At 31.2% G+C, this 24,747-nt stretch overlaps 1 protein-coding gene across 1 annotated transcript; it reads right to left on the reverse strand.

Moving 5' to 3' along the window:
- Positions 1-465: 465 nt before the first annotated feature.
- Positions 466-22,565, reverse strand: LOC134716223 (acyl-coenzyme A thioesterase 9, mitochondrial-like). Its single transcript, XM_063579082.1, has 14 exons — positions 22,495-22,565; positions 19,765-19,874; positions 14,256-14,301; positions 12,729-12,925; positions 12,093-12,176; positions 11,530-11,633; positions 10,565-10,638; positions 9,587-9,654; positions 8,296-8,407; positions 7,533-7,623; positions 5,885-5,970; positions 3,421-3,511; positions 1,461-1,614; positions 466-644 (listed from the first exon to the last, which is right to left on the reverse strand). Exons 1-14 carry the CDS (start codon positions 22,524-22,526, stop codon positions 601-603), a joined length of 1,293 nt encoding a protein of 430 aa, XP_063435152.1. The 5' UTR covers positions 22,527-22,565; the 3' UTR covers positions 466-600.
- Between the last annotated feature and the right edge of the window lie 2,182 nt (positions 22,566-24,747).

Raw genomic sequence — 24,747 nt, forward strand, 5'->3', positions numbered from 1 at the left:
TCTCTCAAATTTCTACAAAAAAGATAAAAAATAAACATGAGTACTTCATCTAGAATTCAAAGCATTTCAACAGTATATCTCAATTGTGACTTGGTAGTTGAAATTTTAGTTTTTAACCTGAGTATGCTTTATATATCGTAATTTGAAATGCATGAATATAATTGCTTAACATTTTAAACACTTGTTAAAACTACAATCCAATATAAAAAAATCAATTGTACACTTTATACTCTTAGTTCAAATCAAATAAATTTCTTTTTAACCAAAATTGTGTGACTGTAATAGCATTATATGTTAAAATAATACAGTTTGTAAAGATTTTTTAACACATGTCTCCTTCACAGGATTTCACAAGGTGAAAAGCACTATATCACAGATTAATGAGAACTATATTGCTACAACCGATGCACAGGTCATTCACAAGGCAAGGGCTATAAAATCTACACAAGGCTTGTGTTTCTATTAATATTTAGAGGACTTCCAGCTCCAGATTATTGATGTCTATATTGCTACAACCTATTCACAGGTCAACCATAAGATACAGCCTAGTAACAAGGACAATATATAACAGGTACAAAAGGCTTGCTCTCGCTGTTCTATTTAGCTTTCGTAATGCCTTTTTCCATCCAGGAAAAGCATAAACTCTGAAAAGAAAATTGATTCAAAGCATTATACATGTGGTAGATATTAAATATAAAATAGATGATGTATAAACCAAAGTATCATTATGTATGCATTTTATCACTTCGGGTGTTATGAAGTTTTTAACAAACAAAAAATGTATTTCCTGTCTTGTACTAAACTAAATTCTGCTAAAATGTCATCTTGGATTTCAGATTTGCACAAAGATCATACATATATAAAAATTAAACCCAATTTCGCTTATTATAAAATAAACTCTTTGAATTTTTTTTTAGTAGACACTGTTACCTTATAATTCTCAAAGGTTTCATTGTACAATAGAGGCAATTTTGAATTTTAAATCATAAAACATATTTCTATTACTGTGGATTCATTATTATTTGTTGAATACCAATTTCACAAATTACAAATTTATCTAGGCTTTGAATGCAAAGATTGGCAAAACCACAAAATCAAATATCCAAGAATGTGCAAGCTTTCCTTAATCCACAAAAATTGATACCCAAGAAAAAAAAATGAATCCACAGTAAAATAAAAGCATAATATCACTCAAAGCTTAAAGATGAAGGGGTTAAAATGTGTATTTTTTACAATGTCAAAATTTCAAAATAATGTTTTTGTGAGTAATATTGCAAAAGTAAACAGCGAAATTTATAAAAGAATGCTGTATCATTGTCCCTGATAACAACCCTGTCCAAGGACTGTCCAAGGAAGGGCTGTTTTAAAGAAATTCCATACAGTATTTTGGGAGTAAAAATAGTCTGTTCACATATTCAAGTTAATGACAATACCTTACTTATGTGTAAAACTAATATTACCTGCGTAAGTTTTAGGTATAACACTTGGAAGATCCTCTTGCTTAGAATCAAATGTGAAGTGGAAATCATTTGTAGTAGCTCTAGTGTAATCTGTAGGGTTAACAACCTCTGCATGAACTTTTAACTGTAACTTTGAACCATAGGTATATACAATCTGAAATAAATTACAAATGTAAGTCATGTTTGCAACATGTATTCAGTATCACTGAACTAGTATATATTTGTTTAGGGGCCAGCTGAAGGACGCCTCCGGGTGCGGGAATTTTTCATTACATTGAAGACCTGTTGGTGACCTTCTGCTGTTGTTTTTGCTATGGTCGGGTTGTTGTCTCTTTGACACATTCCCCATTTCCATTCTCCAATTTAAAAAATATTGTAAAAAATCATTATTAAATACTTAAGATACAATTTTTGATGCTCAACCTTGGAGGTTTAATCCTTAACATTGGATCTTTTACAAAGTCACTTAACACAACAAAAATTCTTAAAAACCTAAAAAATCAAAAGGAGTTATCTTTCTCAGACAAAACATTGTGCAAATTTCATATTCTCCCAAAAGCAAAATTCATCATGTAAAGTTATCTACTGTAAATTTGTAAATTATTGCAATGTTTTTATTATTGCGAAAAGTATGTCAGGGTTATTATCGCAATTATTTAATCTCACATTTTGATTTTTTTTTTATATGAATTAAACAGGATTGTTCTCCATATCGCAAAAAAAAATTGCATAATGGTCCAAAATGACAAAATTGCAATAATAAATGCACGCAATAATTTCTGAAATTACAGTATATAATATCAATATTTCTCAAGAATAATGTCCTATTATTGTAGAATACTCAAAATCATGAAGTTGCATTTCTTATACTTATATGAATATAGTTTGTGAAGATCCATAAATGTCTGTTTTTGAACAATAAAAAATTGTGCATTTTGGTTTCTTTGTTTCCTGGATTTTTCAAAGAGTCATCATAATGCTGTTCATATGACATTTAGGTGGTACATAACACTACAGGGAGATAACTCTATACAGCTCAACTTTTTAGAAATTTTGTCAATTTTACCACCTACAGCTAGAAAAACTTTCATTCTGACATCTTCAACATAGTCTAATCATACCTCCTTAGAAATTTAGTTTTTGCTTACAATCCTTTACTAAACAAAGTCTGACATAACAGAGCTTTATAGAACTTTATTGATTGAAATTCTGTAAGATGCAAGACATAAAAACATAACCACATTATTTGTTTTATAATCATATAGTACTTAATTCATATTTGCATAAAATAACTTGTTAGAATATAAATTACATGTGCATTTTCTCTTCTAAATACGCAGAAGATTTCATTTAAAAGAAATATATTGAGAAATCTATTTAAAATAATCTATGCCATTAACTCCACAAATGTCTATGAAAATATATTTGTTTAAAAAACATTTAATCAAACCTCAGCAGGCATAATGATATAACAAGTGAAACTGCGAGCTACTGCTCACTGATGATACCCCCGCCGCAAGTGGATAATATTAAGTGTAAAAATATGCATGTGTTCAGTAAACAGGAAGTTGTTGAGTGATGAATCTGAAAACGCATCACACGGTATAGCTGACTTATATAAATCCTGAAACCAAATTTCAGAAATCCTTGTATTGTAGTTCCTGAGAAAAATGTGATGAAAATTTTCAACTTGGCTATCATACGTAAAATCATACAAGTGTTGGTAAACAGGAAGTTGTCAAGTGATCAATCTGAAAACGCATCACACGGTATAGCTGACTTAGATAAACCCTGAAACCAAATTTCAGAAATCCTTGTATTGTAGTTCCTGAGAAATATGTGACGAAAAATATTCATGGGACGGACGGACGGACTGACTGACGGAAGGACAGACAGAGGTAAAACAGTATACCCCCCCTTTTTAAAGCAGGGGTATAATAATTAGGTCTAAAAAACTTACTTCAGATGATAAGAACAAAAGAGATCCTATTTCTACTGGTCTCCTAAATACAATGTCATCTACAGTTGTTATGGCCACTTGTCTTGATTTACTGCAATATGTGAAAGAAAAAGTACCAGTATGAACAAAAAGTGTTCTGTGATGTGTGGTTAAATATGATTGAAAGACATTCATTATATATGTCACATCTTATTTATCAAGGATCTAAACAATTTTCAAATATATTTAACACATTATTTAAACAAGAAGGTGTCCATAGTACAGGGATGACCTACTCACACAATAATTTGCAATGTTCAGTGGACTGGGAAATGGAGGTCAAAGCTTTAATTTGGAATTAAAATTAGAAAGATCATATCATAGGGAACATGTGTACTAAGTTTCAAGTTGGTGTGACTTAAACTTCATCAAAAACTGCCTTGACCAAAAACTTTAACCAAAACTTTAACCTGAACTTCACACTATCATTTTCTTTGTTAAGTGGACCGTAAAATTAGGGTCAAAACTTTTTTTTGGAATTACAATTAAATTGATCATATCATGGAGAACATGTGTACTATGTTTCAAGTTGATTGAGCTTCAACTTCATTAAAAACTACCTCGATCAAAAACTTTAACCAAAACATTAACCTGAACTTCGCACTATCATTTTCTTTGTTCAGTGGACCGTGAAATTGGGGTTAAAATTTTAATTTGGCATTAAAATTAGAAAGATTATATCCTGTGTTCTAAGTTTCAAGTTGATTGGACTTCAACATCATCAAAAACTATCTTGACCAAAAACTTTAACCTGAAGCGAGACGAACAAAGGCATGATGGACACATGGAAGAACGGTATGACGCACAGACCAGAAAACATAATGCCCCTCTACTATTGTAGGTGGCTCATAAAAAAGGCAGATGTTACTTGCACTATTTCATTTCCATGTTGACTGAAACATGAAATTTGGGTTAATTTAGCATACATATTGTATGTAACCACAAACTACCTTAATCCAAAATATAATCCTATCTCTGACCAAAACTTTAATCTATTACATTTCCATTTTCAGTGAACCCTGAAATATGAGTCAAAATACTAAATTGACATATATATATATAACATTTCACTTCATAATGAACATATAAACTAAGTTTCAATTTGATGTGACCACAAACTACCGTTAAACAAGGACTTCAGTCTTTAAGTGAACTGTGAAATCTGGGTCAACACTCTTAATTTGGCACATATCTTTAATTGCTCACTTCATAATAAACATGTATACTAAATTTCAAGTGTGATGTGATCACAAACTACCTTTAACAAAAACTTGAAACTTATGTGGGCATATTGAATGATTAACTGATAGACCAGAAACCAGAATGCCTCTCCTAACATATTCAATGCATAAAAAAAATAATGAAGAGGTCCCTGACTTTTAGAGAGTCACAATGAGACCTTATGCTGCAAATGCTTCCACTGATATAAGACAGAGTACAGTACATAAGTATATTCTATCAGAGTCTAATCTTCTTCAAGATTTATAGGTTCCAAACTTATTTAACAGGTTTTGGGTTTCTGTATTTTTGTTAATCCTTGAATGATCAAATATACTCAAGGGAAAATTTACAGTTTTATCTTTATCCTAAAAATGTCCTATCAATAAATACAGGTATTTTTATTTAAAATTCAAATGGTCCTGCTTATCATAGTCTACAGGCCTTCTATTGAATTGAAATGAAAACCATGCATTAAATAGGGATCTCTTTGTGTGAAATATTTGTCTAATTCCCAAATATATCAGCACTAATAAAGAGATATTATTAGTTACATAGTGTCCTAGTGAAATTATATGGTATACATGGGTCAGTAAATTCCATATGGGGTGAGAGCTTTGCTGACCCCATATATATCATATTATGTCACTAACACACTATGTAATGAATTTAACCGACTATCTTAAGATGTGAAATTTAGACTAGTGACCTATAGAAATGAGAAAGTCTTCCATACCATTAGCATTAAGAAACTACTTCCATTGATTTGACAAAAACAAATGCCAACAATAACAATTTTCTACTGTGAGGTTTAAATGTGTTTTATGAATTCATTTCAATCTTCATCATCAATTTGTTGAAATCTCTAAGATATCTCAGTACCGTTTTGTTTTTATAAAGGGACGTAACACAACTACTAACCCTGTATGAAATAAGCCCTACCTTCCTACTAACCCTGTATGAAATAAGCCCTACCTTCCTACTAACCTAATATGGAATATACATGGACGCTTTTAGCCAATCATATTACAAGAAATGTATAGAAGGTAAGATAATATCTCATACATGACAACAGATCTTAAACCATTTCATATTGAATAAGACAGAAAAACTTTGACAAAAGTCTGTAATTACAGAACACAAAAGTGAAACAGATCTACACATAAAATGTTGATGTAAAAGGTATTATGAACATATCTTGACTTACCTGTAAAGGGCTGCACTGGTCCAGGCTAATTCAAAAGCTTTCCTCATTAAATATCCACCAAATATTTTATTATATAAATTTCTTTGCTGAAATGAAAAATAATTTATATTTCAAATCACTTGATAGAATTTTACCTGAACCTTGGTCATAATTACCCTTGGTTAAAAAAAAATTAAAAAAAGAGAAAGAAATTGTCTGAAGCTACCTATGCCTCCTCCTTAAGCTTGCATGAATACATGAAAATACATTTTGAGAGCATTTGATGTCCCTGCTAAGGCAGAAACACAAATATTTTACAATATTACAAGTTATATAGGGTCATAACTGTTGAATGCCATTAGTGCCTCACTTTATGAATACTTACCTGTAGGTTTTGGTTCTATTAAAGCATTGTGTATGACTTTCATAAAAAAATTATGAGGCAAAGAGTAGAAAGAGAAAAAAAAAAATTATAAAGAGGCATAACTCTTGAACGAAGTGCTTAACTTTATGAATTCTTGTCTGCAGCTTTTGGTTCTTAACATTGTGTATGAGTTTCATAAAAATTGTGTATGAGGCAAAGAGTAGAAAGAGAAAAAATGCAATTTTCCAAGTTATAAAGGGGCATAACTTTTGAATGCCAAGTGCCTCACTTTATGAATTCTTGTCTGCAGGTTTTGGTTCCAAGCATTTCGTATGAGTTTCATAAAATTTGTATGAGGTAAAGAAGAATGAGAAACATCGTAATTTTCCATTTTATAAAGGGGTATTACTCTTGAACAGTAAGTGACTTGCTGCAAAAAAAATTAAACTCTGTCTGTAAGTTTTGGTTTACATTGTGTATCAGGTTCATAAAAGTTAGATGAAGTAAGGGTATGTAGAATTGAGAATCAACTTGAGGCTCTTAGAGCCTGTGTCGCTCACCTTGGTCTATGTGCATACATGTATTAAACAAAGGACACAGATGGATTCATGACAAAATTGTGTTTTGATGATGGTGATGTGTTTGTAGATCTTACTTTACTGAACATTTTTGGTACTTACAATTTTCTCTATCTATAATAAACTTGGCCCTTTAGTTACAGAAGAAAATATTTTGTAAAAATTTACAAAAATTTACCAAATTAATGAAAATAGTTAAAAATTGACTATAAAGGGCAATAACTCCTAAAGGGGTCAACTGACCATTTTGTTCATGTTGACTTAATTTTAGATCTTACTTTACTGAACATTATTGCTGTTTACAATTTATCTGTATCTATATTAGTATTCAAGATAATAACCAAAAATGGCAAAATTTCCTTAAGAATAACCAATGGGGGAGGGGGCAGCAACCCAACAACCGGTTGTCCAATTCATCTGAAAATTTCAGGGCAGATAGACAATGACTCAAAAAATAATTTGATTTGCTCTAAATGCTTTGGTTTCAGAGATATTAGCCAAAATCTTTATTTTACCCCTATGTTCTATTTTTAGCCATAGTGGCCATCTTGGTTCGTTGGCTGGGTCCACGGACACATTTTAAAAACTAGATATCCCAATTATGATTTAAATCTATGTAAGTTGGTAAAAATGGAGTGAATAAACTACAGACAAACAGTGGATAAGAACCTTGAGACTAAAAGAGCTACAAATTGTATAAAGATTTCTTATTCTTACTTGACCATACCTCTGGGAAACAAATTATCAGGTTTTTCAACTTTGTTTGGTCCATCCAAACACTGTTTTCTGGTTTCACTCTGATCTTAAATGTACTGGAACTGTAATAAATAAAAGTAAAGGTACTGGTAAAAAAAAACATCTATGAAATTATTCTTACTTAAAAAATCTATACTATTATGAACTTTACCCCTATCTGCTGTCAAACTCTCATGTACTTTAATTTTCAGGTTTGAAGCATTGACAAGGACAAAGCTCTGTAGTTGAGCCTGTGTCACTCACCTGTATATTCACCAATGTCTACTTTTTACAGGGAAATTACTTTATTTACCGGTAACTGTCAATTAGGAAAAAATGAAGAAAAAATATGGTTAATTCAAAAAGGTGTCAACTGACAATTTTGATCATGTTGATGTTTAAGTAGATCTTATCTTTCTCATCCTGTTTTTAAATTTAAAATTACTGTCTGTCTATTATAACTTAAAGTAAAAAAAACATGAGTAAAACTAGCTATAGTTATTTTTAAAGGACAATAACTTTTATTAAAGTCATTTGATGGTTTGGAGGTCAATAGACATTTGGTAGATCTAGCTCATCATTCTGATGTTTTGAAAGTATCATAATGAAATAATCATGCCACTTAAATAATTTGCCACTGAATAATTCGGTAGAATACCTAACTTGCCATTAAATTTCAAAAGCTTAATTATTCAAGATTATATATTGAGTAAATGTTCACCAGATCAAAATTACATATGAAAATATTTATTTACCTTGGATCTAGTGTTTTAAGAAAATGTTCATGAACAATCTGTATTTCATTTTCATGAGGTGGTGTTTTCAATAAATTTCTCTTTGCCTCCTCCTGTCTCTTCACTTTGTTTACTACAATAAAAGCACAAAATTATTTTAAAAAACAAAATATACTTATTATTTCATCATCATACAATGTATCTCATTATATCTAAAAGAAGTTACTTTTTTTTAAAGCTATCTTTTTAACCTCTTTAAACTAAATAAGAGAAACAGTATAGTTCTCCTGGTGATTTCTTACATTCTTTTCCATTATTCTAAGAAAATGTTTTTTACATTGTCTTTTATAGCTGACTATGCAGTATGGGCTTTGCTCATTGTTGAAGGCCTTAAGGTGACCTATAGTTGTTAATGTCTGTATCATGTTTGTCTCTTGTGGATAGTTGTCTCATTGGCAATCATACCACATCTTCTTTTTTATATATTCATATATAGTGCTATTTGTAACGTTTTTTATATGTAGGTTAAACGTAAATAAAGTACACAAAAGTAAGATTTTTAGCTTCATTACCAAGGAACACCATACTCTATTATATATTTTTCTTAGGCATTACTGGAATTTATGAACAAAAATGTTTGCAATTTTACACATTTAACCAATTGCATTGCACTCATTTGAATTATATTTACATGTATGTTATAAGGTGATCAGATGATCTAATTATTTGAAATGCAGAATTTATCTTTTTAGAAAATACAAAACTGTTAATCTGAATGAAGTAAAAAAATAGTACAAATTATGTTGTTAACTGACCAAAATAAGGATATATACTAAACAAGATGTTTAACTTATTATAAATTGGCTGTCAATAATGTGAGTGAGTCTTTATGCCATACATAATCTTAAACACAGATAATCCAACCTTATGTCCAATCTAGTTTATAATAGTTATCAAAGGTACCAGGATTATAATTTAGTGTGTCAGACCACGTTTCTTCTACATAAGACTCATCAGTGACGGTCATATCAAAATAAATATAAAGCCAAACAAATAGAAAGTTGAACTCATCAATTATATTTTATGATATGTGTCAATGAACATCAGAAAACAGGAACAAAGCAAGATTGGTCTTGAATTGGTATGCAGAAAGGGAATATGTTTCATTTTGTTCATTATTTTTCAGGTATGTAAAATGGCTAGCATTCTTTTTGTAATTTCATTCTAAGATTTAAAATGCATAAAGCATCCACTAGGTCTTAAATGTGTGAAAGAATAAACAGTATACAAAAAAATGTGCAAATCAACTAACCTTCGCCAAGTTCACATATTTTTTCTTCTTCTTGACTTGTTAGCTGCAGTGCATTTATAAAAGCTGACCTGAAATGTTACAAATAACATTACACTATATTGTGCAGAGGTGGTCATAGTATAGAAAATACACCACAAGAAATTAAAAGAGTAAACACCAAGTCCATCTTTCAATATTATTCATTTTAAGAAATAAACATTATACAGTAAGCAAAAGAAGTACATTAACTATTCCAAATGTATAACTTAATCAGTAAAGGCTGAAGAGAGTAAGTCATTGGGGATTATCTCATTTTTCCCTAAATGTAGGGAAAATGTTTTATCCAGATTTTGAATAATTTCTTGCAAGTTGATTGCCTGGTATTGTCTTAATAAGTTTCAGTGCTATTTTTTAAGTCAATTTGAACAATCTCCCTTATACCAACAACTTAATAAAAAAATTTTTTTTTAGTTGCGTTCATTTGTTTATTACTGACAAACCAAAAGTAAGATATGATTGATACATTTTGGATTTAAACTTGCAATTCTTTCACCATCCTAAAATGGATAAAAAAAAACATTTAAATTGGTTACACAGTGTGAAATTGTCCTACTACAGAATTAATCAGAAAAAAAACAATAAATAAGTGGTGTGATAACAAACCAGGATAACTTCGTTACGCAGTGTCAATTCCTGTATTAAGACAATTGCACATGGTGTAACTAATGATACCATGTGACCCAATACAGACAGCTTTGACATAGCTTTCAAACAAAGTGATACCATACTTCATTTTTAAAAGACAGCCATCTTGAAATTACCAAGTCAGTTAAGAGCTCTACAATGCTCATGTTTCCCTTGTTAAATTGTACATATCATGCCCGACTATAAATAAGATTTACTTACTTACTTACCAAACCTTTCTAACAAAACTTCTACCTCTTCATTATCATAAATTCAAGAATAACACAATCAATAAACTGTAACAATTCTACTAACTTTTTGGTCAATGGATTTCGAGCTACCATTACAAATCTTGCTGTCAAAACTTTCTTCCATTCTGATGCGTCTTCCTACAATATTTTATTAGGTTCTATGTAACATACAGTTAAAGTTTCTTCATTAGTGGAAAACAATTTATGTGGTTTGAAGGTTTATTTAATTCATTGTTTGTATACTTAGCACATATAAATCAATGAAAATTTGTATTTCATTGTTGATAGTTGCTAGGTATATCTAACTATAGATATTGATAGTAATCTATACTGAAATATTTAGGACTTGTCAGTGTTTTTTCTTGTAAGATTTTGGTGAAATATCACAGATCACTGATATGCAGTTCAAGAGAAATATATAAGAGAAATTTCAAACATGGCCATTATTTCTAAGACTGTATAAGTATCTTTCAGGTAACAAAAAGGTTGATAGGTGCTGAATATCAAAACATATAAATAAGAAAAGCATGCCCACAAAGTTTCATGGGATGAATGGGCTGGCAGGGTAAATCAATACAGCCTCCTTTGGATCAGAGGTATCAAAATTGAATACATGTAGCACACCAATACAACGACTAGATAATATATAAGTATTGACAACTTGGGCAATGTGAAATATATGAACAAACAAAACTTTTCCTTTCTAAACTTATCTTTTTTGCTCTTAGACTTAAGGTGGTACCTAACACTACAGGGAGACAACTCTGTAAAATCAGCTAAATGTTTTAATTACATTGTGTTGTAAAGGGAATATTAAGCTTCTCACCGATCAAAATTAGTGTTTGTCAAACTGCTATATAACCAGTGTAATTTTTCTGACTAAAAGGTTGGTTCAAAATTTTTGAAATTTTTATATTTTTGTTAAAGGGTCAAAGTAAATACATTGTCAAAAGTTTGTGAAAATTAAACGAGCCAAATTAAATTTAGTGAATGTGTTAGGTACCACCTTAACACAATTAATTCTAATACCTGTTCTAGATTCATTGTTATTTCCATGGATGTCTTCCCTGCCCAGGTAACACTGCCTTTCATTTTGATATCTTTAAATGGAGAAAATGGTTTTTCTCCTAGCTCTGAAATGAATAAAGATACACCTGAATAGAATCATCAAAAGTCAGAAAGTATTTACATTATATATATAAGAGATGAAGTCAACAAAACTTTCCCTTTACCATTAAAGGAGTAAACATTGAATTTGTCAGAAGGGGTATAAGAAGCAACAATCCTTTGTTTCCTTTTCTTAAAGAAAAACATACAGCAAACATGATTTTTTTATTGAACATTTCGTAACAGCTACTCGAACCAGAAATGTGGATATTAAAAAAGCATTTTCTCAACTAATCTGTTGCACATCTATTTGAATTCAACTTGCCATTTCATTTTCACATTTTCAACTCAGGTTATAATAGTCACATAAAAATCCCTGCTGTTGATGACATTTAGAGTTTGGTGTAAAATAGGTTCATTACAGCAAAAAGAAGTTATAAATTCATTCAACAATTTGTGTCTAGAGATGGTAAACATTTTCTTACCTATTCTATCCACCAAAGCTGTGACTATTGATATAGGTGATTTCTTCTCTGTTCCTTGTGTACTGTGTGTGTAGGATATTAAAACTGGAACATACAAAGATAATTGGTAAAATATCATCATTAATGGGTAATAACTCATGTTTAGACTTCAGTAATTTTTTGTAGATCTTGTCAGGTTAATATATTTTGCTTTTTAAATCTCTGTGTCCATTAATTTTCAAAATAATATTGTCCATTTTAGTTTTCACGATAATATGAGTTAGTTGTAGATTTTGTCTGTTGAATCAATTCTTATCTTGAAAGTTTATTCATATGTATTATAATTACAAAATAACAGGCTATAACACAAAAATTGATAAAAGCTGTCAATGTCCTTGAAAGGCAATAACTTATAATAGAATCAACTGACGATTTCAACAATATTTTACAATATGTAGAAATTTTTTTGCTGACCATTTTTACTTTTTGAAGTTTCTCTCACATCTTTTATAGTTTTAAGAAAAGATGAAAAAAATGGTTAAATCTATCCGACATTACAAAACAATAAAATAACTACCATAACAAGACGCATGAAAAATATCAAATGATGACAATAGCTCATGTTATAACCCTTCAGATAAACTTGCCAAACATTACCTGCAAAAGTATCCAGATCTTCTAAAATTCTCCCAAATCTCATTCCACCATAAAAATTAATGTACTTTTCCCGAAGAATTTCATCAGTTCCAACTGGAATCATGGCTTCAGTATAGCTGTCAGATATTGTACGTGTTGGTAAATCTGACTGCTGTGTAATAATATTTGTCTCTGAACCAGCATCTTGTATTTGTGTTCTTCAAAATAAAACAATAAACAGTAATGCATTGGTCAAATAGTGCTACATTGATTTTTCAATCAGAGTATTTCATTAAAACTTTGCATTAATTTGAAAATGGAGAAGCAATAAGATTATTGTTGGAGTTTTAATATTCTATAAAAACATCAAAATTTAAGCAACATACTGTGAATTTATTTATTTTTGTGGGTATCAATTTTCTTGGATTCAATAAACAATGTATGTTGCAATTGGTGGATATTAATAACATGGTTTTGCCCAAGTCTGCATACAAGCCTGCATGTATATAACATTTGTATTTTGTTGGACAATTGAATTTATGTACTGGATTCATTGTCATTCGTGGAAACTTATACCCATGAAAATTGACTTTCCACGAATAACAATGAATCCAGTCTAGAACAAAAAGTTTTCCAAATAAATCCCAAAAATCTAAATTTACTAGACAACAGGACATCTTGGGTCTGTGGCTTAATTGAAACAAGAATGTGTCCATATATAGTACATGGATGTCCATCCACACTATTATTTTCTATGTTCATTAAACCCTGAAATTGAGGTAAAAACTCTAATTTGGCATTAAAATTAGAAAGATCATATCATAGGGAACATTTGTACCATGTTTCAAGTTGGTTGGACTTCAACTTCATTAAAAATTACCATGACCAAAAACTTTAACCTGAAGTTGGTACTGTAAATTCAGAAATTATTGCATGCATTTATTATTGTGATTTTGTCATTTTAGACTTCAATGCTATTTTAATTTTTAATGATTTTGGGGGAAATTTTGCTTAATTCATGTAAAATATTTTAGAATGCAAGTTTAAATTATTGCGTTTAGAACTCTGACACAATTTTTTTTAGCAATAATAAAAACCTCGCAATAATATCTGAATTAGTAGTATTGTAAGTTGGGCATAAAAAAGTACCTTATTTCTAAGCCAGGACTTTAAGTATTTGTACTGTCTTCAGATTTAGTCATGAGGGTGCATGGGTTTTACAGGACAGAGAATTGTAGATCATTACTATAGAAAAATGTGCAAAAAAAATAAGAGTAGAAAAAAATGGGATGCTAAAGTATAAAGAACAAAAAATAAAAGACAAAATATACAAAGAAAAGAAAACAATGTAAAAAATAAAGAATGCAGAAATGTAGGACCCCCATCCAAACCCTCAGCTATGGTTGTGAGTGTTCAACCTATACCCTAACCTGTGACAGTGGTATTATAGCACAACATAAAGACTTGTATGCAAACTTTGGCAAACCATGAAATCAAATATCAGCAAAAATATAGACTCACAAAAATAGATGTTAATATTTAACTTACCCCCAACTTAGTTGTGCTCCCACTAATTCTTTCAGTCTGTTCCTTGCTACAAATCAAAAATAATTTTTAGAGGTATTATTGTCAAAAATACAAGCACTGGTGTTCCTCTAGATTGAATAAAAGATGCAAAGATGAGTTTATAATTGAAGTAAAAGGTTGCCAATGAGACAACAATCCACATGCATTCAAATGACAAAGATAAGAGAAAAACCTATACTGTATCATATATAAGTCAGCTATAGAAGTCCAGACATTAAAAATTTAAACAATTTGTGAAAATTGATGGCTTAATCTATAATAATACTAGTTATGAAAGATAAATATGACAGACATGAACCAATGTATGGATTAACTTTCATCATCAATGGAAATTTAAGAAGTAAGTTCTTCATTTGGAAAACTAACTGTGTTTGGATTCATTTATTTTCGTGGGCAGTGTTCTCTTCAGAGCCTTTTAGCATCATGGATATGTGATGCTATAATCTTAAATGTGATGCTATTTGAAGTAGTCTTACAGATTATGTTATGGATGTGATGGTATAACTTTTAAAAACAAGATGGTATTTCAATTTCCCTTGTTTACCAGTATGCTAAATGAAATATCTGGGGAGAACACTGGTGGGCACATCTTCCTATATCTATCAATGTGGATTGAGGAAAACATTTATTTTCATGGATATTTAAATTTGTTGTATTGTTTAGTTCTGCTTTCAAGGCCTCTAGAAAATTTGCAAATCATTGAACATATGAATTTGTGTTTTACCTTTTTCAACAAAACCCAGGAAAATTGGTATCCAAACTAGAGGCTCTTGTGTCGCTCACCTTGGTCTATGTGCATATTAAACAAAGGACACAAATGGATTCATGACAAAATTGTATTTTGGTGATGGTGATGTGTTTGAAGTTCTTACTTTACTGAACGATTTTGCTTCTTACAATTATATCTATCATGAACTTTGCCCATTAGTAACAGAGAACTATATTTGGTAAAAATTTATATAAATTTACCAAATTAACGAAAATTGTTAAAAATTGACTATAAAGGGCAATAACTCCTTAAGGGGTCAATTGACCATTTAGGTCATGTTGACTTATTTGTAGATCTTACTTTGCTGAACATTATTGCTGTTTATAGTTTATCGCTATCTATAATAGTATTCAAGATAACCAAAAACGGCAAAATTTCTTTAAAAATTACCAATTGGAGGGCAGCAACCCAACAACCAGTTGTCCAATTCATCTGAAAAATTCAGGGCAGATAGATATTGACTTGATTAACAATTTAACTTCTTGTCAGATTTGCTCTAGATGCTTTGGTTTCATAGTTATAAGCAAAAAACTGCATTTTACCCCTATGTTCTTTTTTTAGCCGTGGCGGCCATCTTGGTTGAATGGCCAGGTCATCGGACACATTTTTCAAACTAGATACCCCAAAGATGATTGTGGCCTAGTAGTTTCAGTGGAGATTTTGTAAAAGAATACTTAGATTTATGAAAAATGGTTAAAGATTGACTATAAAGGGCAATAACTCCTAAAGGGGTCAACTGACCATTTTGGTCATGTTGACTTATTTGTAGATCTTACTTTGCTGAACATTATTGCTGTTTACAATTTATCTCTATCTATAATAATATTCAAGATAATAACCAAAAACAGCAAAATTTCCTCAAAATTACCAATTCAGGGGCAGCAACCCAACAACCGATTGACCGATTCATCTGAAAATAAAAGGGCAGATAGTTCTTGACCTGATAAACATTTTTATCCCATGTCAGATTTCCTCAAAATGCTTTGGTTTTTGAGTTATAAGCCAAAAACTGCATTTTACCCCTATGTTCTATTTTTAGCGGTGGCGGCCATCTTGGTTGGTTGACCAGGGCACGCCACACATTTTTTAAACTAGATACCCCAAAGATGATTGTGGCCAAGTTTGGATTAATTTGGCCAAGTAGTTTCAGAGGAGAAGATTTTTGTAAAAGATAACTTTAATTTACGAAAAATGGTTAAAAATTGACTATAAAGGGCAATAACTCCTAAACGGGTCAACTGACCATTTTGGTCATGTTGACTTATTTGTAGATCTTACTTTGCTGAACATTATTGCTGTTTACAGTTTATCTCTATCTATAATAATATTCAAGATAATAACCAAAAACAGCAAAATTTCCTCAAAATTACCAATTCAGGGGCAGCAACCCAACAACCGATTGACCGATTCATCTGAAAATTTTAGGGCAGATAGATCTTGACTTGATAAACATTTTTATCCCTGACAGATTTCCTCAAAATGCTTTGGTTTTTGAGTTATAAGCCAAAAACTGCATTTTACCCCTATGTTCTATTTTTAGCGGTGGCGGCCATCTTGGTTGGTTGACCAGGTCACGCCACACATTTTTTAAACTAGATACCCCAAAGATGATTGTGGCCAAGTTTGGATTAATTTGGCCAAGTAGTTTCAGAGGAGAAGATTTTTGTAAAAGATAACTTTAATTTACGAAAAATGGTTAAAAATTGACTATAAAGGGCAATAACTCCTAAACGGGTCAACTGACCATTTTGGTCATGTTGACTTATTTGTAGATCTTACTTTGCTGAACATTATTGCTGTTTACAGTTTATCGCTTACTATAATAATATTCAAGATAATAACCAAAAACAGCAAAATTTCCTCAAAATTACCAATTCAGGGGCAGCAACCCAACAACCGATTGACCGATTCATCTGAAAATTTTAGGGCAGATAGATCTTGACCTGATAAACATTTTTATCCCTGACAGATTTCCTCAAAATGCTTTGGTTTTTGAGTTATAAGCCAAAAACTGCATTTTACCCCTATGTTCTATTTTTAGCGGTGGCGGCCATCTTGGTTGGTTGACCAGGTCACGCCACACATTTTTTAAACTAGATACCCCAAAGATGATTGTGGCCAAGTTTGGATTAATTTGGCCAAGTAGTTTCAGAGGAGAAGATTTTTGTAAAAGATAACTTTAATTTACGAAAAATGGTTAAAAATTGACTATAAAGGGCAATAACTCCTAAACGGGTCAACTGACCATTTTGGTCATGTTGACTTATTTGTAGATCTTACTTTGCTGAACATTATTGCTGTTTACAGTTTATCGCTTACTATAATAATATTCAAGATAATAACCAAAAACAGCAAAATTTCCTCAAAATTACCAATTCAGGGGCAGCAACCCAACAACCGATTGACCGATTCATCTGAAAATTTTAGGGCAGATAGATCTTGACCTGATAAACATTTTTATCCCATGACAGATTTCCTCAAAATGCTTTGGTTTTTGAGTTATAAGCCAAAAACTGCATTTTACCCCTATGTTCTATTTTTAGCCGTGGTGGCCATCTTGGTTGGTTGACCGGGTCACGCCACACATTTTTTAAACTAGATACCCCAATGATGATTGTGGCCAAGTTTGGTTTGATTTGGCCCAGTAGTTTCAGAGGAGAAGATTTTTGTAAAAGTTAACGACGACGGACGACGACGACGGACGACGCCGGACGCCAAGTGATGAGAAAAGCTCACTAGGCCCTTCGGGCCAGGTGAGCTAAAAATGGAAATGAGGCTCCCTGGGGAAAAACTGACTAATTTAAAACAAACTTTGCAGCTGTTTCTTCATTCAAACTAGAGGCTCCAAAGAGCCTGTGTCGCTCACCTTGGTCTATGTGAATATCAAACAAAGGAAGCAGATGGATTCATGACAAAATTGTGTTTTGGTGATGGTGATGTGTTTGTAAATCTTACTTTACTAAACAGTCTTGCTGCTTACATTTATCTCTATCTATAATAAACATGGCCCAGTAGTTTCAGTGGAAAATGTTAATAAAAATTTACAAATTTTATGAAAATTGTTAAAAATTGACTATAAAGGACAATAACTCCTTAGGGGGTCAATTGACCATTTCGGTCATGTTGACTTATTTGTAAATCTTACTTTGCTGAACATAATTGCTGTTTACAGTTTATCTGTATCTATAATAATATTCAAGATAATAACCAAAAACAGCAAAATTTCCCTAAAATTACCAATTCAGGGGCAGCAACCCAACAATGGGTTGTCAGATTTATCTGAAAATAAAAGGGCAGATAGATCTTGATCTGATAAACAGTTTTACCACCTGTCAGATTTGCTCTAAATGCTTTGGTTTTTGATGTATAAGCCAAAAACTGCCTTTTACCCCTATGTTCTATTTTAGCTGTGGCGGCCATCTTCATTTGATGGTCGGGTCACCGGACACATTTTTAAAACAAGATACCCCAAAGATGATTGTTGTCAAGTTTGGATTAATTTGGCCTAGTAGTTTCAGAGGAGAAGATTTTTGTAAAAGATAACTAAGATTTACGAAAAATGGTTAAAAATTGACTATAAAGGGCAATAACTCCTAAAGGGGTCAACTGACCATGTCGGTCATGTTGACTTATTTGTAAATCCTACTTTGCTGAACATTATTGCTGTTTACAGTTTATCTCTATCTATAATAATATTCAAGATAATAACCAAAAACAGCAAAATTTCCACAAAATTATCAATTCAGGGGCAGCAACCCAACAACGGGTTGATTGATTCATCTGAAAATTTCAGGGCAGATAGATCTTGAACTGATAAACATTTTTACTCCTTGTCAGATTTCCTCTAAATGCTTTGGTTTTTGAGTTATAAGCCAAAAACTGCATTTTACCCCTATGTTCTATTTTTAGCCGTGGCGGCCATCTTTGTTGGTTGACCGGGTCACGCCACACATTTTTTAAACTAGATACCCCAATGATGATTGTGGCCAAGTTTGGTTCAATTTGGCTTAGTAGTTTCAGAGGAGAAGATTTTTGTAAAAGATAACTAAGATTTACAAAAAATGGTTAAAAATTGACTATAAAGGGCAATAACTCCTAAAGGGGTCAACTGACCATTTCGGTCATGTTGACTTATTTGTAAATCCTACTTTGCTGAACATTATTGCTGTTTACAGTTTATCTCTATCTATAATAATATTCAAGATAATAACCAAAAACAGCAAATTTTCCACAAAATTACCAATTCAGGGGCAGCAACCCAACAACGGGTTGACTGATTTATCTGAAAATTTCAGGGCAGATAGATCTTGACCTGATCAACAATTTTACCCCATGTCAGATTTCCTTTTAATGCTTTGGTTTTTGAGTTATAAGCCAAAAACTGCATTTTACCCCTATGTTCTATTTTTAGCCGTGGCGGCCATCTTGGTTGGTTGACCGGGTCACGCCACACATTTTTTAAACTAGATACCCCAATGATGATTGTGGCCAAGTTTGGTTCAATTTGGCCCAGTAGTTTCAGAGGAGAAGATTTTTGTAAAAGTTAACAACGACGACGGACGACAGACGACGGACGACGACGGACGCTGGACGCAAAGTGATGGGAAAAGCTCACTTGGCCCTTCGGGCCAGGTGAGCTAAAAATAATAATGAATCCACAGTAATTAAATAAAGAAAATATATATTGTACTGCCATTTTACCTGTTTGTATGGTTTGCATTGATGTGTTTGTCTGACTGTAGTTCCTTGTCCTCCATGACTGGGATAACAGTTTTCTTCTACATTGGTATGATCTTAGTAAATCTGAGGGTCTAGAAAATACAAAATTCTATTATTTTAATCATTTTAAGCACTAAAATAGTCTTTTTAACTGAAATTCAAGAGTCTAAAAAAAAGAACACACAGGGATACACATTCAACATGTCAAAGCAAAGCATGTCAAATTTTGCAAAAATTCAGCCCAGTGATATCTTCAAATACTTAACTTTAAGTTGTTAAAATTGCATTTTATTATTTCACCATTTCTTAAATACCATGAATCACATCTAGCTATCTATCATTTCTATCAATAAAATAATGTTACATTTTGTAAAAGTTAAATCTTAAGTAACACTAGTGTTATTGTTGAATGCGGCAATAATTGTTGAGTCCTTTTATGTAGTACACAGGTTTGTGTGTACAAAAGGAAATTTAAAGGAGTTGACACAGCCACATTCTGTTATTCATTCAAATGAACCTAAAGTAAGTGTGAGTTTATTGTGATACAAAGTACCTGGTATGAGACTAGGGGTTTGCTTAGGCAGATGTTGATTTTCTGTAGTTTGACTTGACTATCGTGACAGGGTACACGACAACTCGTACTTTCGGCAAGTCGTACTCAACCAACTCGTACCCTATTTTTACCAACTCGTAACCATGTTTTATTTGATATTATTTATCTAGTTTATATGCATAGTTATTGTAACTTTCTTTCGTTTATCATTATATAGCAAAATACAAATAAAAAAACAACTTTCATTGTTAATAAAATGCAATCATAATTGTTTTAAATAAGCTTATAAAATGCTAATCGTTATAATCATTAGTATTTCTTAGAATTGATTGTTTGAAATTGTTTGGACGGCAATTTATTTGATATGCACATTAAAATAATTATGAGTACACAATATGCTAATCAGTGGTCATTAGTGGATAACATACCTACAAAAATAGAATGGATTTGTTAAAAGTAGAATAAACAGAGAGAAGTAAATGATTATATTACTATTATTAATAGCAACAAAGCCTTGTAAAAATGTTTTATGATTACACTCTTACAATGTGTGTGTAAATATTAGTGATCAATACTAGTGGATTTTTTTTTAATACGTCTCTCGTAATTCTTCTAAATATTGGCTTAATTTTTATTTTAACTTTTATACTTTTACAATCCAAATGTGCTACTGTATAATTGATGTCAATACGTATATAAATGACAGTAGTATTGTGATGAAATATAAATTTTAAAATATTGTGCAAACGTACATGCAAAAAGATTAGATCAGGTGTACAGTTGTTTTGATAAGTTAATTAATGGCACGCTCCGTGTGTGAATAAGGGCCGATTTACTGGACATGTTACAGGTGTGAAACAATGATCATTAATCAATTAATCACCGGCAAGCGAACTGCAATAAATAATTTGTTTATTAAAGTGTCACATATTACTTGTAATTTCTTATAAGTTAAACAAATTCTTATCTGTTATTGATTATAGTATCTAATAAAAAATATATAAATCTTTTGCAATTTGCTTTATACATGCATGTGCTTTATGGTTTCAAAACTATTAGAAATGCATTCATTATACACAAAATATACGAAATAAGACATGTAAAAAAGAAGATCTCGTATGATTGCTTATGAGACAACTCTTCACAAGAGACCAAAAATGACACAGAAATGAACATTATAGGTAATCGTACAGTCTTCAACCATGAGCAAAGCCCACCCATACCACATACTAGTAGTCAGCTATAAAATGACCATGTAAAACAATTCAAAAGAATATCCATATCTACGGATATAAACGTAGAAAACTTATATTATTATGCTAAAAAAATATTGGGTACGACTTAGTACATGTAGTAGAAGTACGAGTTGGTAGAAGTACGAGTTGGTTGAGTACGAGTTGCCGAAAGTACGAGTTGACATGTATCCTCGTGACAATGGTACAAGTTAGCTATAAGTCTTTTAATGTTTTGGGGATTGTACCCATGTATAAAAATATGTGGACATATAACATGGACCCTTTACAATTATTGCTTGACAGCAAAGGGATATAATTTTCATTTTTAAGATTTTTTTTACCAATGACAGACAATGTATGTAATTTCAACCGTTTGATGTAACTGAATTAGATTGAAATTAATTTCTACTAGTTGTCTGCCCATAGACCATTATCAAGTTGTATTAATCCCGCCCTTCATGGGATATAACCATTCAGCACGAAAAGGCAGAGTAGATTAGACGTGTTTCCACAGCTAAATTTTAATCTTGCTAATAATGTGAATTTGATGCTATGTTTAATGTTTTGATTTCAGTAGTAATTATAAATTACTGACTATATTTTATTGACATGATATTATGTATCATAATGTGCAACTAAAATCAGCACATGGCATTGTCGTGTGTGTATTCAATTTGAACTTTAGTTTGGTTATTTATTAGCGTTATGTGTATAGAGTTGGGTAGTCTAATTGTAGAAAAATCCAAAATTGTCATGCTTTTTCAGCACTAATTTATGGTTATCTATATAGTGTTTATATAGCTGCCTGGTGCCCCATTTGCATGTTTTCAGTCAGACCTATACAAAATTAAGAACTGATCAATGAGAATCCCATTGAAAGATCGTTAAAATAACAAAGAGTCTTATTGTAGATAGAACTTTTACATTTTTCTTGTCAATTTTGATACAGAAGCCATTTTCCGGTTTGTGGAAATTATAAATCACAAAACGGTATCAGCGGACCCGATTTGTTTCCGTATTTAGTTTTGTTTTTAATCAATAAACGAGGGTATGGCTGGGGTTTATGAAAAAAGAGAATAAAAGGGTGAGGGAACAGGGAAAAGATGAGAGAACAATTCGGTGCAAAAGTTCATAGAATAATCTTGGAAAAATTGAAAAAAATAGGTAATTGATTATACCAAACAGAATATTCTAATCTTATTATGTAAGGCAAAATTATATCCGGGTGAAATTTGATCTGTTGAAAAAAATGTCACAGTATAAATTTGTGGTTATTTTTTTAACCGGAGGAAATTATTTCTCGGTATATTGTTTCCTTTGTCGTGAAATTCTATCGAGGTAGTCAAACTATTGAATAGTTTAAAAAATAACAAAAACATTTTTTATGAATACTATGAAATAATAAAAGTGAATTTGAATATAATCATTGAAAATAATATACTGAAATATTCAAGTAAATATCATTTTTTTAAAAGACAATTATCACCGTGTATCATCGTACAACGGATATAGGTACAAAGCAAACGGGCGTGAGCGATTTTGATCTTACACGGTAACGAAAAATCTTTTGTTTTTTTCACATAATATCAATGTGTACTTCAATCTTAACATAATTGCTGTTCTAAGAAATGATTAGGTCGTTGGTTGATAATTAGAGATGTCTCATTATTTGCCCAAAATAAGAGGGATTACTTAAAGCATGTGCAAATACTTGTAAAAGAAGTTGGCCCTCGTCTCATCCAATATAATTCTATATTCTTTTCAACTCTATTTCTGATAGAAGATCAATGTGTGTGTGTAATAAGTATAGCTGTTTCAATAATTAGCATTGAAATCTTTCGTACATATGTTATTTTTCTTTATGTTATCCCTAAAGAAGCGTCGTGTACAGTGTTTAGCTGACCACATAAATCCTTAGTACGGTGCATAGTTGAGTTGTTGTACACCGTACACAAAATCTTTATTTTCATACTCGTTTATCGGAAATCAAAAATTGTCGGAAATCAAAAATGGAAGGACTGTATTAATTTGTATGGTTTACAACAAATTGTACATAAACCGACAAGAGTAACAAATAAATGTGAAACTACCATAGACCATATATATACGACCGATGTAGACCATATTATAGAAGTAAATGTGCCTAGTTATGCTGTCAGTGATCATTATCCTGTTTGTGTAACAAGAAAACTTAACCCAAAAATATCAAAAATGGAGCACTTGTCCATAGAATATAGATCATTTAAACAATTTGATAAAAATAAATTTATTGAAAATTTAACAAATACTCCTTTTCATCTTATTGAATCGATTGGAGATGTTGATGAAGCAGCTAATTATTGGTACAATCTATTTCTAAGCACTCTAGAGAAACATGCTCCTAAGAAAATTAAAAGGGTAAAAAATATCCAACAACCAGAGTGGTGGACTTCTGATATAAATAGCGCTAGACACCAAAGAGATCATTTTCACAGAATTAATGATATATGTAATTATAAGATTTGGCGTAATAAGGTTACATTTTTAGTAGAACAGGCAAAGAAAAAGTATTTTCAAAATGCTATTTCAAATTGTAAAGATAGTAAAACTATTTGGAAGTATGTCAAAAGTCTTCATCCTAAAAAAATACATAATAATATCACGCATTTAGAATATAAAAATAATGTAATTCAAAATGATGTTGATATAGCAAATACATTTAATTTGCATTTCACAAATATTGCTGAAGATTTAGTTGATAACAAATTATGTAATAGTGATGATAGTGCCAATTTTGATGCACTCAATAAATTTGTAAAATCAAAGTTACAAAGGGGTAGTGAAAAATTCATTATACCAGAAATGAGTATTTTAGATGTAAATATGTATTTAAAAAAACTTGACAAGTCGAAAGCAACTGGTTTAGATGATGTCGGACCAAATATTTTGAGTATGTGCAGCGATGTCATAGCACCAGCTTTGACATATATATTTAATCTAAGTATCAAATGTGGTAAATTTCCAAGTATTTTTAAAACTGCAAGAGTATGCCCAATTTTTAAAAGTGGCGATGCCTGTAATCCTGATAATTATAGACCAATAGCAGTTTTGCCTTGTCTCTCTAAAATCATAGAACGACATATAGCTAATAGTTTGTATATATTTTTGAATAGCAATGACCTTCTTAATACTACACAG

The sequence above is a fragment of the Mytilus trossulus genome, chromosome 4 (assembly GCF_036588685.1).
Source record: "Mytilus trossulus isolate FHL-02 chromosome 4, PNRI_Mtr1.1.1.hap1, whole genome shotgun sequence".
Taxonomy (NCBI): Eukaryota; Metazoa; Mollusca; class Bivalvia; order Mytilida; family Mytilidae; genus Mytilus; species Mytilus trossulus.